This window comes from Toxorhynchites rutilus, chromosome 3 (genome assembly GCF_029784135.1).
Source record: "Toxorhynchites rutilus septentrionalis strain SRP chromosome 3, ASM2978413v1, whole genome shotgun sequence".
NCBI classification, from domain to species: domain Eukaryota; kingdom Metazoa; phylum Arthropoda; class Insecta; order Diptera; family Culicidae; genus Toxorhynchites; species Toxorhynchites rutilus.
Window position 1 is genome coordinate 230,490,002 of NC_073746.1, and position 13,577 is coordinate 230,503,578.

Here is a 13,577-nt window from a genome sequence, read left to right on the forward strand (position 1 = left end):
GTAAATTTGGAAAAATGTCGTCGAACGAAAAAGAGCGTCGTGAATTAATCCTGTACACTCATTTCGAGAATCCGAAGTTGTCACATCGGGACATCGGTAAGATGCTGGGAATCGTCCAATCCACGGTCAGCAGAGTACTAAAACGATACTTCGAGAACCTAACCATCGACCGGAAGGTGAAGAACGGCAAAAATGGATGCTCCGTCAGTGAAAAAGATCACAAGCGCGTAGTTAAGCAGTTTAGACGTGATCCGAGAAGTTCGGTCCGAGATGTCGCCAATAAGCTGAATTTGTCAAGTTCATTCGTCCAGCGGACCAAGCAGCGGGAGGACCTGCATACATACAAGGATCAGAAGGCTCCTAACCGCGACGAAAGGCAAAACATGGTGGGGAAGACGCGAGCCCGGAAGCTGTACACCGAAATGCTGACGAAGCCGCATTGCCTGGTAATGGACGACGAAACCTACGTCAAAGCGGACTTTCGTCAGCTGCCGGGCCTGTTGTTCTTCTCCGCAGAGGACAAATTCAGCGTTCCGGAGGAGATTCGCAAGCAGAAACTATCCAAGTTTGCCAAAAAGTACATGGTGTGGCAAGCGATCTGCTCTTGCGGAAAGCGGAGCCCCCCTTCGTGATGACCGGCACGGTAAACGGGCAGGTTTACCTTAAGGAGTGCCTACAGAAGCGCTTACTACCACTATTGAAGCAGCACGAGGGCCCGACCAACTTCTGGCCGGATCTCGCTTCGTGCCACTATTCAAAGGACGTGTTGGAGTGGTACGAAGCCAACGGGGTCACCTTCGTGCCAAAGGAAATGAACCCGAAAATGCGCCCAACGCGCCGGAGCTTCGCCCAATAGAGAAATATTGGGCGATTATGAAGCACGCCCTCCGGAAGAACCCAAAAGTTGTCAAATCGGAGGCGGACTTCAAGAGAAAATGGATTTCTGTTAAAAAAAAACTACAACCTGACGTTGTACAGAACCTTATGGACGGGGTAAAGAGGAAGGTGCGAGCATACGGGCTTGGGCTAGAAGTATGAATAAAAAGAAAATGCCAAAAGTTGTTTAATAGTTTTTATTTTACTGTCTAAAATTTTCAAAATGATCGGTCTACTGTCAAATAACGTTTTTGCACTCGTAATCGGATGTTCATGCTGCCTAGCCAAACTAGCTCTTGTTGCCATCCGTTTTAATGTACCACCAATTGCATCACAAGGTCCTTTGTCGTGTGATGTTGCAAAAAAATACCATTCAGCGTCAATGTCGTATTTCGATTTAAACTGACATTAACTCGCAAAATTTTTCCTATTTTTATACTGGGATGCAGCACCATCCGACATGAATTTTATTCTTTTTGCCTGCATTTGTTGTTTCAAAAATGTTACCAATTTAGAAATAAATACTTGCACAGCTATTGTGTCATGACTTAAAACTTCAGATATAACTACAAAGCTTAAATTTGCCAGAGAACCTTTTTCATCTCTATAATAAACAACGAATTGATGGATTGTTGCTTGATCATTGTTCCAGTGATGACTTTGAACTTCACCTTGAAGCACGAATGAATAATTTTCGGAAAAATCGCAAATCACAACAACCTTATTTTCTTGCAAATTAGATTTATATTGTTAAGAAATGTGGACTGTTGTGTTTTAATGTAATCATGAGTAAGTATTTTTTCTATTTTTTCTCAAAAATACGATACAAATTCTTCCACCGGTTTTACAAGAGTTTCTATGTCGCATTGACCAGTAGAAATCCATTGTGCATAAGTGATTTCAATTAAATTGCGTTCCTGAAGCTCATCTTGAAACCAGTTTCCAAACTCGTCCATTGTTGGGCATTTTTTACATTCACGAAGATAACAGTATTTTGATCTATTTGATATGTTACATAGTTTTTTTTCCATATATTCTTTGCATTCAATATTAAAGGAATATTTTTTGAGACTATGAAGCATAAGATTTACATTTTCATGGAATGTACAAACACAAACGTTATGATACTCAGCAATTTGCAATGCTTCGGACGCATTGATGCAAAAGAGCTAAATCCAATTTTGCAATTTGGATTAAGTTCCTTAAATCTATTGAAAGTTTCCCGTAATGATGTTATTAATAACCTTTTTTGGATGTGTTGACGCTTCCCATCTTTGGCTACAGAAACATAGTCTCTTTCTCCAGGCAATGATCGACTGATATCGTCGTCATTATAAAATTTCGAAACAAAAATAAAAAAAAATAAGAATATGTATTTGGATATTGCAAATTAATTTTTTTTTTGTAAATAAAAAAAGAGTACAAATTTTTTCTCAGTGTATATTTTTTCATGTTTTGACATCAATACGCTATAACTCTTTCTAAGGCACTATTTCGGTACGACTCATAGTTTTTTAGATATTAATTATCAAAGATTTCTCCTACTAAAATCGATACGTCCTTTTCAAAAGTTACGCTTGAGTCAAAAAATTCCCAATTGCTGTGGAAAAATCATATTTCCTCCAACCCAATCGGAACACAAACTTTCATTCGAATCAAAAATACATGTTTTTAAAATCTGCATTTCTAGGACGATTTCATTAGAATTGTTCATGGTATTAGCCTAATAGGACATTAGTATAAATATTAGTTTTCAATATTTTTTTCGAATCTCTTTCCAAACATAATTTATAAGGAGATAGTGTGTGGCTTACAAAGAATTGCAAAGACCTTGATCATGAAATCAGAAACAAAAAAAAATGCTTTGAAAATGCCAGCCCATTACTATCAAAGAGAAGTATTGATTGTGCCAAAATTTGACAAAATTGTAGGAATTGGAAAGGTCTTGTGACATTTGAATTGCTAAAACCATTATCACATTGAATCCTGATTGATATTTACTCTGATTATCACAAAAAAACACTTTAGAAGCGACACCACTCCATTCAAACTGGTAACTGAGAAGAAACGATCAATAATCTGAAAAAGGTGATTTGTTCGAATAAATTCAAAGATGTCAAATCGTGTATAGAAAGAATACCTAATGTATTTATTGATTAAAGTTGTCGCATGTGTTCTCTATGTGTTTCGTACAATGATTTGATTCGCAAAGGACATTTCAGAAACAACTCTACCCGCATGACTCTAGCAACCATATGCGACAAAATTTCGGACTACGCCACAGCGTTAGCTTCCCGGCGTGAAAGTTTCTCTTTTTGATCTCACAAGTGCATGGAAATTTTCCGTCGTGTCATCCAGCTGTTCCATGGCGACACTTAATAAATCTGACCTTCGCGGCTTTTGTAATAACATGAAACTTTGTCGTGCTTGACGTTTTCCGAGGCGTAGCAACATTGGCGCATAATGGAAAGCGCCTCCTTCGCAACACTCTCGTCTGCCTCTGCTCCGGAAATGAGACGTCCCGCCGGGAAGGTCTGAGCAGAGCGCTTCTTTCTTGCCTCATTTTCCGCCATCGCGGTCAATGAACATCCAGCTAGATTGTAACTGAATTTATGAGCTCCCGATGGAAAGAATCCACTCGGGTCCAACAGGATGTAACATTTTCAGGCATACACACAGGAAAGCCACCCACCCGGATGATTTAGGTTAGATTTGGCACTTTTGGGCGGATAAACCCGACAACACATTGAGCATGAAAGGGTGTTTCTAGCAGTTTGATGCGAAAGTGGCAAGGAAAAACATCTAGATTGATGTTGTTTTTGTTGCGTTTTATTTCCTCCAACCTTATATCAAACTGTGATCTATGGGAGTTTTGTTTTCGATTCTGATTGCTATTCACCATTAATTACACGAAGTAGCAGTATTAAAATCACTCAGCTTCTTGGTACCTGATCCTACATTGTTTCAAATTGCTGTGGGATGCAAAACCCTTTGTACTTGCGTTGGTTGAAAACACAATAAATCCAGTGTAAAGGGTTTTCCTTTCCTGTCGGTTCTGTACCATTGTCCCAAGACCAGGGCTTCGTGTAATTAGAAAAGATGAGGATCCTATTCGGACGTAAATTTATTGGATGTCATTTTTACGGCTTCCTCTCATTTTCAAGCGTTTAGCCCATTGAAAAACAGAGTAAATGTGGAAACGTTGCTTTTACAACGGCCGCATGGAAGGATAGCTTTCTATGCCCTGTATAAATACAAGTCATCAGGGTCTTTCGCACCCTCGTTCACACCAGAGAAAGGTGTGCTCACTTATTCTATGGCCATTTTTCGTCATTCCCACGAGAGTCATAATGAGACGGTATATTCGCACACATTGTTACGAGTGGAAGAGAAAAATTAACACCTCGTAAATGGAACCATTTAATTTCAGTTTTCTAGCATTTGATAAGACCGCTCTAAACTTGGTAAAATTATCAAAACTTCCTAAAGCTAGCGGAATTTTCTACGAAGGTGAACATTCATTTCCTGTCACGAATGATCGATTACCATGCGCTGAAACGATACGAAACCGCCCTGTCATTGATATTGGCTGGGTGATAAGGGTCGGGTTATACATAGAATATGAATTGTGAACATTCGAATCGTAGCGCAAACAATATCGCACAAGTATTAGAGCCGCGTTTCCACTACGGCAGTAATCACATATCATACCTTTCTGTCCAACTAATGCGTAGATTCTAATAACTCTCAGTCGACAGTTCTTTGAGACAATTTTAGTTTAAATTAATGCTGGTTGTGTTAGTATTTCGTTGGTTTTAATAAAAGTTGCTTTTGTGGATCACTCCGTTGAAATGAATATTCTATTAAAAACGTACATAATATTTTCTATTATTTCAGTAAACTTATTAGGTACGGATTTTTTACATAACAAAAAGCATACGTTGGAAACATAAAACTATCTCATTTTTTTTTTAAATTATGGTTCATCGGAAGCCACAATCTTGTTGTAACATTTACCCGAATGATCCGAAAAAAACGTTTATCATAAGCTCATTTAACCGAATGTAAAAAATACTCGGATGACGTAAACCAAACGTAACATTTGATTGAATGTAACAACTACTCAAATCCAACTGAGAGACCATTTATACATTAACACGGGCTTTGGAAAATGCAGCAGGTTATCTTCTATATGTCACGGTGTTTGTTACCGAACTTCTCCAAAACGGCTCGACCGAATATGATGAAATTATGCACAAAAAACTTGCTAGGCATGAGAATAGGTTATAAACTATATATGATACCGCTAGGATACCAATTACCATATATTAAATACCGATTAAGGTGACCCTATGCAAAAAAAAACGGAATATTTCACGTGTGTAGATTTAATGTGTAAGCGTTGCTGGAATCATGGTAGGCGACTGCACAGTGACGCGAGAAATTGTGATTCGATCTGGAATTCTGTGAAGCAAAAATAGTTTGATCGATTTTCGGGTTGAATAAACACGCTTTTAAAACAAAAAAATTGAATGAAAATTAGTTCTACATATCAAGGGTTCTATGTAAGAAAGTAACACGTTGTGTGCAAGCGGGGAAAATCTTGAAATAAAATTGTATCTGATAATGATTTTATATTAAGGATAATTTTTTGGTGGAAATACAAGGAAATTTACACAAAAAAAATTAAGACAGGGTCAGGAAAATGTCTTCTAGGTATTTAAACGATATCGAGTTATAGTTTCCATTCAAATTTTAACAAATTAAGATTGCTTTCGCATCTGCTAATCTAAAAGGGAGTAAATTGCTCCACGAATACGGATGAATTATTTTGACGTTTGTTTTCGACATGGCAAGGTTGCCACATTTGCATAGAACGATTGAATTTGACTCGAAATGATTTAAGAAAGCAAAAGTCGATTTCGATCGGATCGTGAAATTCGATGAGTTTCAAATCAATCGGATTTCGGAATATGAATGATTATTCGATAATGTTACCATATGCATGGTTCATGGCGGCGAACACAAACTTTTATCGCATTTCATGGCAGATGGAATATGTATAAAGCGTTTTCCTAGAGATTTCACTAACGACACGATCGCAAGCGGATATGCAATATGTATATCAACGAATAAATACTGATAATGGTGGACAATCATCCACAAATATCAACAACACAGACATTGACATTGAAAATCGTTATATTCGCCTCGACTGAACAAAATATTCAATGCTTATACTAAAGTTGAATCCTGCAGTTCGGCGAAAGACAATAAATAAATTTGCAAGTCCAAAAATAAAGGAAGTGATATGGCTGTGTTTCGAAATTAGAATACTGATATGAATACGCCTCGAATGAATACGACAAAAATATATTATTTTTTTTGACGCGACGACATTTGACTTTTCTCATAATAAATTATTTCTTTCAAGTCCCACTAAATACACAATAGAACCTTCCTGGCCGTTACTCTTGGTTTGGCCACCGTTTGGGCTGCTTCACCACGCTTTGATCCTGATCGATTTCGCACAATATTGTCGTATGTAACCCATTTATCATCCCCGGTCACTATCCGTTGAAGAAATAAATCTATTACATTCCGTTTGGTCAAGGCTTCGCAGGTGGAAATTCGATCCATCATGTGTTTTGTTGTTAATTGGTGTGGCACCCAAACAACGAGCTTTTTTCGAATCCAACTTTGCGCAATCGGTTTTTTGGCCGAGTTTTAGCTTCCGGTGATGCTACGACTACTAACATGCCCGTAATTAGCTGTTACAGTATCGACATCATAAACAACATTTAAAATCTTAGCATGTTCACCTTTGGCAAAGAAAAACTGTAAACTGTAATGCACCGAGTTTGCTCTTTGTTGACTTCCATTGCACAATGCTTCAGGAGGTGCATTTAAGTGGAAATTAGCAGTTAGAGCATTTAGAGCAGGTAACATTGAGCAGGATTAAGGAATTGACAAGTTCTGCATCGCAAAATGTTGGTCTTGGTAAGCTCTAAAAGTCGTACGAAGACAGTTTTGATGTAGAATCTTAAATATAAGTTGGAGTGAAAACCCCGTTTTTATCATGGTTACCCTAATACAGCTTAGATTGAAGGCGCTAAAAACAACTTTATTGGAGAAATTTATTCTCGAGACAAAAACTGTCTTCGACAAAGTTGTGATAGAACGCTCATTTTTATGTTATCAATAATAGGGTAACCTAAATTTTAGGTGAAATCGAAATCTAACTTTCTTATCTTTATAGATAGAGATAAATTCGACAATGTTGTAAATCCAATTATTTTAGTCAAATTTGTAGTACAAAGCTTTTTTCTATCTTCCAATATAATCGATTTAGCGCTTTTTTTCTAAGTTGCGTTAGGGTGACCATGAAAAAACGGGTTTTTCTGCTTTAACTTTTACATTTCAAATGCTACATAAAAACTGTCTTCGTATGACTTTTGGAGCTTACCAACATCTTTCGATGCAGAACTTGTCAATATCTTAATCCTACTCAAAGTTATTGAGTAGTTATTGATGTTTTCACCCAAAAACTTATTGAGGTTATTGAGGTTTTCACCCAAAAACTCATGATTTTGATTTTAATTTATTCAAACACAAAAAATGAAATAGTGTTGAAAATCACTCTTTCAAATGTTGAAAATCACTCTTTCAAATGTTGAAAATCACTCTTTCAAATGTCGTCAATAAACTTTGTTTATGTTTGCCCCAGAAAGAATGACAAACAAATGAAGAGAGCGTATTTTTTGGAAGAAATATCAATAACTTTGAGTGGAGTTGCGATATTGACAAGTTCTGCATCGCAAAATGTTTGTATCAGTATTTTGGAAATTTGGAAAATCGAAGTTTTTTTCGATGCCAGATGACTTAAAAATGCATAAAACGTCGAGATCTGGTGTCATCTCGAAAAAACATTTTGACCAAAAATCGATCTTCAGGAACTTAGTCTGAGTGTCAATGAAGGTATGGAAAAAAATAATTATCAAATTTAAAGAACCGACCATGTACATTTTGTTTATTGACCCAAAAAATTACCTGTGCAAAGCTTCAGCTCAATCGGACATGATTTAGGGATGCCTCAAAGCACTCAAAGTTTTGATGTACATGGTCGGTTTCTGAAATTTGACATGACCATTTTCGCTGCCACCCTAGTGTTCATCATTGAATTTCTATTACGTTTATTCTCACCGGAAATAATTTCGTAGTCATTCGTTAATAATGCGGTCGTGTCTTAGAAGCCACTCTTCTGAAATGCAAATTCGCGAAATGAAATTACAGCAGATGTTCAGTTCAGGATGTTCAGTGGCAGTTATTTACCAAAGCACTGGAACGACAAGTTACGCCACTGTTTACAGAAAAGTTAGATTTTCCGATTTTCGGGCACAACAAAATAATTGTAGTTGCAGCTATGAGCTACTTTGTAAACCGTTCCGGTGCTATCCTGTGGTCGTGAATAGATTTATTTAGTTCATTTGAATTTAGTCCTTTAAACATAGTAGTTGAGTTTATCGGTGAACTCATGTCATTACCATTTTTTTAAAGAACTCTTCGCAGACCCAAATTCTATACAGCGATCTCCTAACCGCTAGATCTTCCTCAGATTTCGCGAGAACGGCATGACATTCAGTATAGCCAAGTTATTTCTACAATTTGACATAATGAGAAATCGGAGCAACTACTTTCATCAAACTAAGTCTATTCTTATATGAACTACGACGACAATGGGGTTCTCTGTCCTAGTATGTGTCCAACGGCTAATAATAAACTTCTCCGAACTCTTCGCTCTTAAAGTTACAAACAATTTCTGATTGATCATTCGTGAGTTTCAACTTGTCGTTCGCTCATGTTAGCAGATCGATTTTTTTCTAGTGTTTAACGAAATATCATCTGCAACACGTTTTGTGACTGCACAAAACAACATTCACGTTTCATCCCTCTCAGTTGTGACATAAAATAATTCATACTTGTGAAACTTCATGAAGTGTGAGCTTCATTTGCATTTTTTCAAATTTAAACCTTGAAAAAAAGACTGTTCGCAAACTCTGATGGGTTGAATCGATGATGGTTGGGAGATGCCCCATGTTGTTGTGACTGCTTCCTCCTCTTCAATGAAGTTCGTCCTCACATGTATTCCATAAACCGTCAACGAAAGCAATGACGTACCATGGAAACCCCCATTCAACTGCGAATACATGGGCGTGTTCGGTTTCCCACGACTGCCTCCACAGGTGGCGTTAAATTTAGACTTCAACGTAAAATATTAATTCGCTGCCAAAGGTCAGGTATGAAGTTCAAGGTATTGAAAGGAAAGAAAAAATCAACTACCGGTTGGATCCATATTTTATTATGTTTGCCCTAGTCATACAGAACGTATTTCCATCCAGTTTGAATTGCATGATTGGAAAATACATCAATCCATCTCCTATGAAATGACAGAACCAGCGATAAGAACCATAACACAGACTAGTACGATATATTCATACCACAAGAAAGGCTTGTAATGAATAATAAATTATGCTATCGATTAGTTTCAAATTTCACGGTTCCCGAACTCCGATCAATTAGTACGAATTTCTGCCACTCATTATGGTTTGCAGGGGAACCAAACGAGGTGTTTTTGCGAAGTACGAGATATCCTAGTTGTTTTTCCATTAATTTTCTTTTTCTACTTTTTCTCGTTTGCAGAGAGTGGAAGAGTGATTGAAACAGAAAGGAAAATCATGGCGGGAAACCAATCACCTGGTGATTATTGAGGCTGTCAGAGAAAGACAGGAATGTGCGAGCGAAGATAAGTATGCAGTTTTACAATGCTCCACTGGAAGTGTGGCTGTGGTCCGCGACAAGGCCAATTAATTATATCAAGTTTGCAAATCATGCCGCGAACGACAATCGAACCGTTTACGGGTTCCCGCGGAAATCGAACATATCCACGACGATTGGAACCGTCGTTGGCGGTGAGGTCAGCATAGGCACCAACGTCGAACTCGATGATGATAATGATGAAGACGAGGCAATCGATCGACTGATGTCACTGAATAATTATTGGGCCCTGTTGGCCATAGTGTTGGTATTTGGTACCGCTGCTGGCAACATCCTGGTGTGTCTGGCCATCGTGTGGGAAAGGCGGCTGCAAAATGTGACCAATTACTTTCTGATGTCTCTCGCCATCACTGATTTGATGGTGGCCCTCTCGGTGATGCCACTGGGAATTCTCACTCTGGTCAGAGGTAAGTGAATGAAACACGAAAATAAATATTTGTGGTCTTTTTTCCAGCAGAATTGTTATTTGATTTTCAGGACTGTTCTGAATAATGGAAACTTTATTTGTGAAATCTCTTTCTTTCTTCATTCATTTATATTCAGCTAAACGTGATAGATTATGTTTTTTTTTTCCATTATTAGAATACAAATGAAACATCGCAATTGTCATAGTTCAAGGAGATTTTTTGTATCGAAGTTTAGGTAAACATTTATCCATCCGTTTATTATATTACGCGGAAATCGATAACGCTCGTTGTATTTTACGAAGCAAACGAGGAAAATGTGCACTACGCTCAGGTTGACTTTCATTTGAGAGCAAACATTTCCAATCAGTTCGAGTGTCACCGCTCGGGTTTCTTCCTCAAATAAGTAGAATCCTCATGATAGTCGGGATTTGGTTTGCTTTCTTCTGAGTAGGTGCATCATCCAAGCGGAAACGATCCTGTTTCCAATACAGATAAAGCGGAACTTGGTATTTGTTTAAAACTAATACAAGTGGAATAAAATGGACGCTATTGACTGAAAACATTTCAAACATTATAACCCATTAACAAACAAGCCGTGAACATGATTTTTTTAACGAGAATCATCGGCGTAATTTTGATTATTGACGTTAAAGAAACCGCAATGCTCAAACATTATTTTTTCCCATCTTCCATTTTCCGTGAAATGACTGTTCGTAAAACGAACGTTGGCCGAAACCCGCATTTTTTTTTGCAAGTACAAACACATTACGAACTAAAAGTTACTTCAATTATCTAATGATGAATTTCATGCTAACTCGTCATTCGTGATTTTTATATGGCAACAGACATTTTCGGAGATAGTCATACATCTATATCTCATCATTAACACTCTCAGTATTTTTTTCTTTTATTGATTTGATTTCGCTCAATAGATAAGCTATTACATATAATGTCTTTTTAAAACCTAAAGCTACTTAGCTTACAACCTGAAAATTATTATAAACAAACCAAATTGGTTATTATTATAAACAAATTCAATAATAGTGTGCTTTTCATCGGTTGCGCTTGCGAGTGTAGCGAAACTTAAAGTGGTGCGCGTTGAGGATCCAAATCAGGCACATTCATCACACACGCCACACAGCCGCGGCAAGTAGAAATTTATTTTTCTTTTGTTTCCTTATCATTCCTTCTACCTTCTGTGCACGATTTACACCATTGTTCAACTTTGTGTTAACCAAAACGGCATTAGGGGTGATCATTACTTCTTATATACCGTTGAACTTTTATTGGAACTTTTTTCATTTTAGCATTTTTTAAATAAATTGAATTTAATATTCGCATCATAACCTTATGAAAAAATAATTTTTTTTGATTATCATTATATTCATATCGAACAGTTGATCGATTTTTTTTATATGGCTGAGGGCAGGGCCTCCTGAAGAGCAGGAAGATGAAGCGAAAGCTGAGGAAGAAACTTCTGTATATGAAGTTGAAAGTTCCGAAGATGAGGACATTGACGAAAAACAGGATTTTCGTCCAAAAGAATACCATGAAGGCCCATTCATTGTATACTTCAGACGAAAATCTAAACCTCTCAATGTCATTCGTATCTCGAAGGAACTTACTCAGAAGTTTTCCGAAGTTACCGAGATTACACGGATGGGGCCAGACAAACTACGAGTTGTCGTCTCAAGCAGGACCCAAGCGAACGAAATCACGCGCTGCGACCTCTTTGCGATTGAGTATCGCGTATACGTGCCCTGTTGCAACGTCGAAATAGACGGCGTAATAACCGAAAAGGGTTTGACTCGGAAAGAGATTATCGATGGTGTCGGTCGCTTCAAGAACTCTTCACTAAAAACTGTGAAGATTCTTGCATGCGATCGACTGAAATCTGTGTCACAAAAAAATGACAAAAGGGTTCTCAATCGGACAAACTCTTTTCGTGTGACTTTTGAGGGTTGCGCCCTTCCAAACTACGTTGCAATAGGTGCACTTCGTTTACCTGTTCGGTTGTTTGTACCCCGGGTAATGAATTGCAACAAATGTATGCAACTCGGTCACACGGCCGCCTATTGTTGCAATAAAAAACGTTGCGCAGATTGTGGAGAGAGCCATGATGAGAATCCTTGCGCGAAAGAGCACAAGTGTCTTCACTGCGGCGGGACTCCTCATGATATTATTCAATGCCCGGTGTACAAACAACGAGGGGGAAAAATCAAGCGTTCATTAAAGGAACGTTCCAAGCGGACTTATGCAGAAATGCTTAAGAGTTCCGTTCCAATGACTCATGACAACCCCAATCCATTCTGCAGAAGGACGAGCCTGTTGCTGACGCTCCCAATGCAGGAAGTTCCGGTACATCGCAGGGTGCCGTCAGGAAAAGAAAAATTACTTCTTTTCTTTCACTCCCCAGAAAGACGACCGAAACTTTCCAAGTTGGAATGAAAACTCGAATTGAACGTGCTGAGAATAAACCGAAGCAAGTACCTTCTGGTTTAAGCGGTTCTTCTACGCACCAGGGGTCCTCAGCACTGCCCGGAGCAGCACCCACCCCGTCTGTTCCATTTTCGCGGTCGAGGCAACAGCCACAATCTGGTTTGCTTGCGCTTTCTGACCTGGTGGACAACATTTTAAATGCTTTAAATATAAATGACCCTCTTAAAAGCATAGTATTATGTTTGCTTCCGATTGTGAGAACATTTTTGAAAGAAAAATGTGGTTTTTTAGCAGCGTTCATTTCCCTCGATGCAGTGCAAGAGGTCAAGGATTTGACCACTGTAATACAGTGGAATTGCAGAAGCATCATCCCTAAACTAGATCAATTTTAATTTTTAGTTCATAGTTCTAACTGTGATGTATTTTCCCTCTGTGAAAAATTCAGCCGACGAGCTGAATTTCCACGATTTCAACATTATTCGCCTCGATCGAAATGACTCGTTTGGTGGCGTACTATTGGGGATCAAAAAATGTCACTCCTTCTATAGAGTCACTCTCCCATCGATGACAGGCATTGAAGTTGTCGCTTGCCAGACACAAATCAATGGCAAAGACTTCTGCATTGCCTCGATATATATTCCTCCAAGAACCATGGTCGGCCGCCATCAGTTTTTTGATACCATCGCGGCATTGCCGGAGCCGTGGCTAATCTTAGGTGACCTCAACTCCCATGGAACAGCATGGTGGTCACACTACGATGACAGCCGTGCCACGTTGATTTATGATCTGTGCGACAACTTCATCATGACAGTTTTAAACACAGGGGAAGCAACTAGGATAGCCAACCCACCTGCACGGGCAAGTATGCTAGACATATCACTTTGCTCTTCTTCGTTATCCCTGGATTGCACGTGGAAGGTAATCCAAGATCCCCACGGTAGTGATCACCTGCCAATAATTTTATCGATCGCCAATGAATCAGGTTCTCGTGAGTCAGTCGATATTGCGTATGACCTCACG

At 38.5% G+C, this 13,577-nt stretch overlaps 1 protein-coding gene across 4 annotated transcripts in view; it reads left to right on the plus strand.

Annotated features, from left to right (window-relative positions):
• The window catches only part of LOC129775748 (dopamine receptor 2), a 347,010-nt gene that overhangs the window by 246,873 nt on the left and 86,560 nt on the right, over positions 1-13,577 (plus strand). For all 4 annotated transcript variants that reach the window (XM_055780817.1, XM_055780814.1, XM_055780815.1 and 1 more), the window contains exon 2: positions 9,577-10,118. In XM_055780817.1, the coding sequence (XP_055636792.1) occupies positions 9,686-10,118 (433 nt within the window). In that variant the 5' untranslated portion in view covers positions 9,577-9,685. The remainder of the gene's footprint in view (positions 1-9,576; positions 10,119-13,577) is intronic.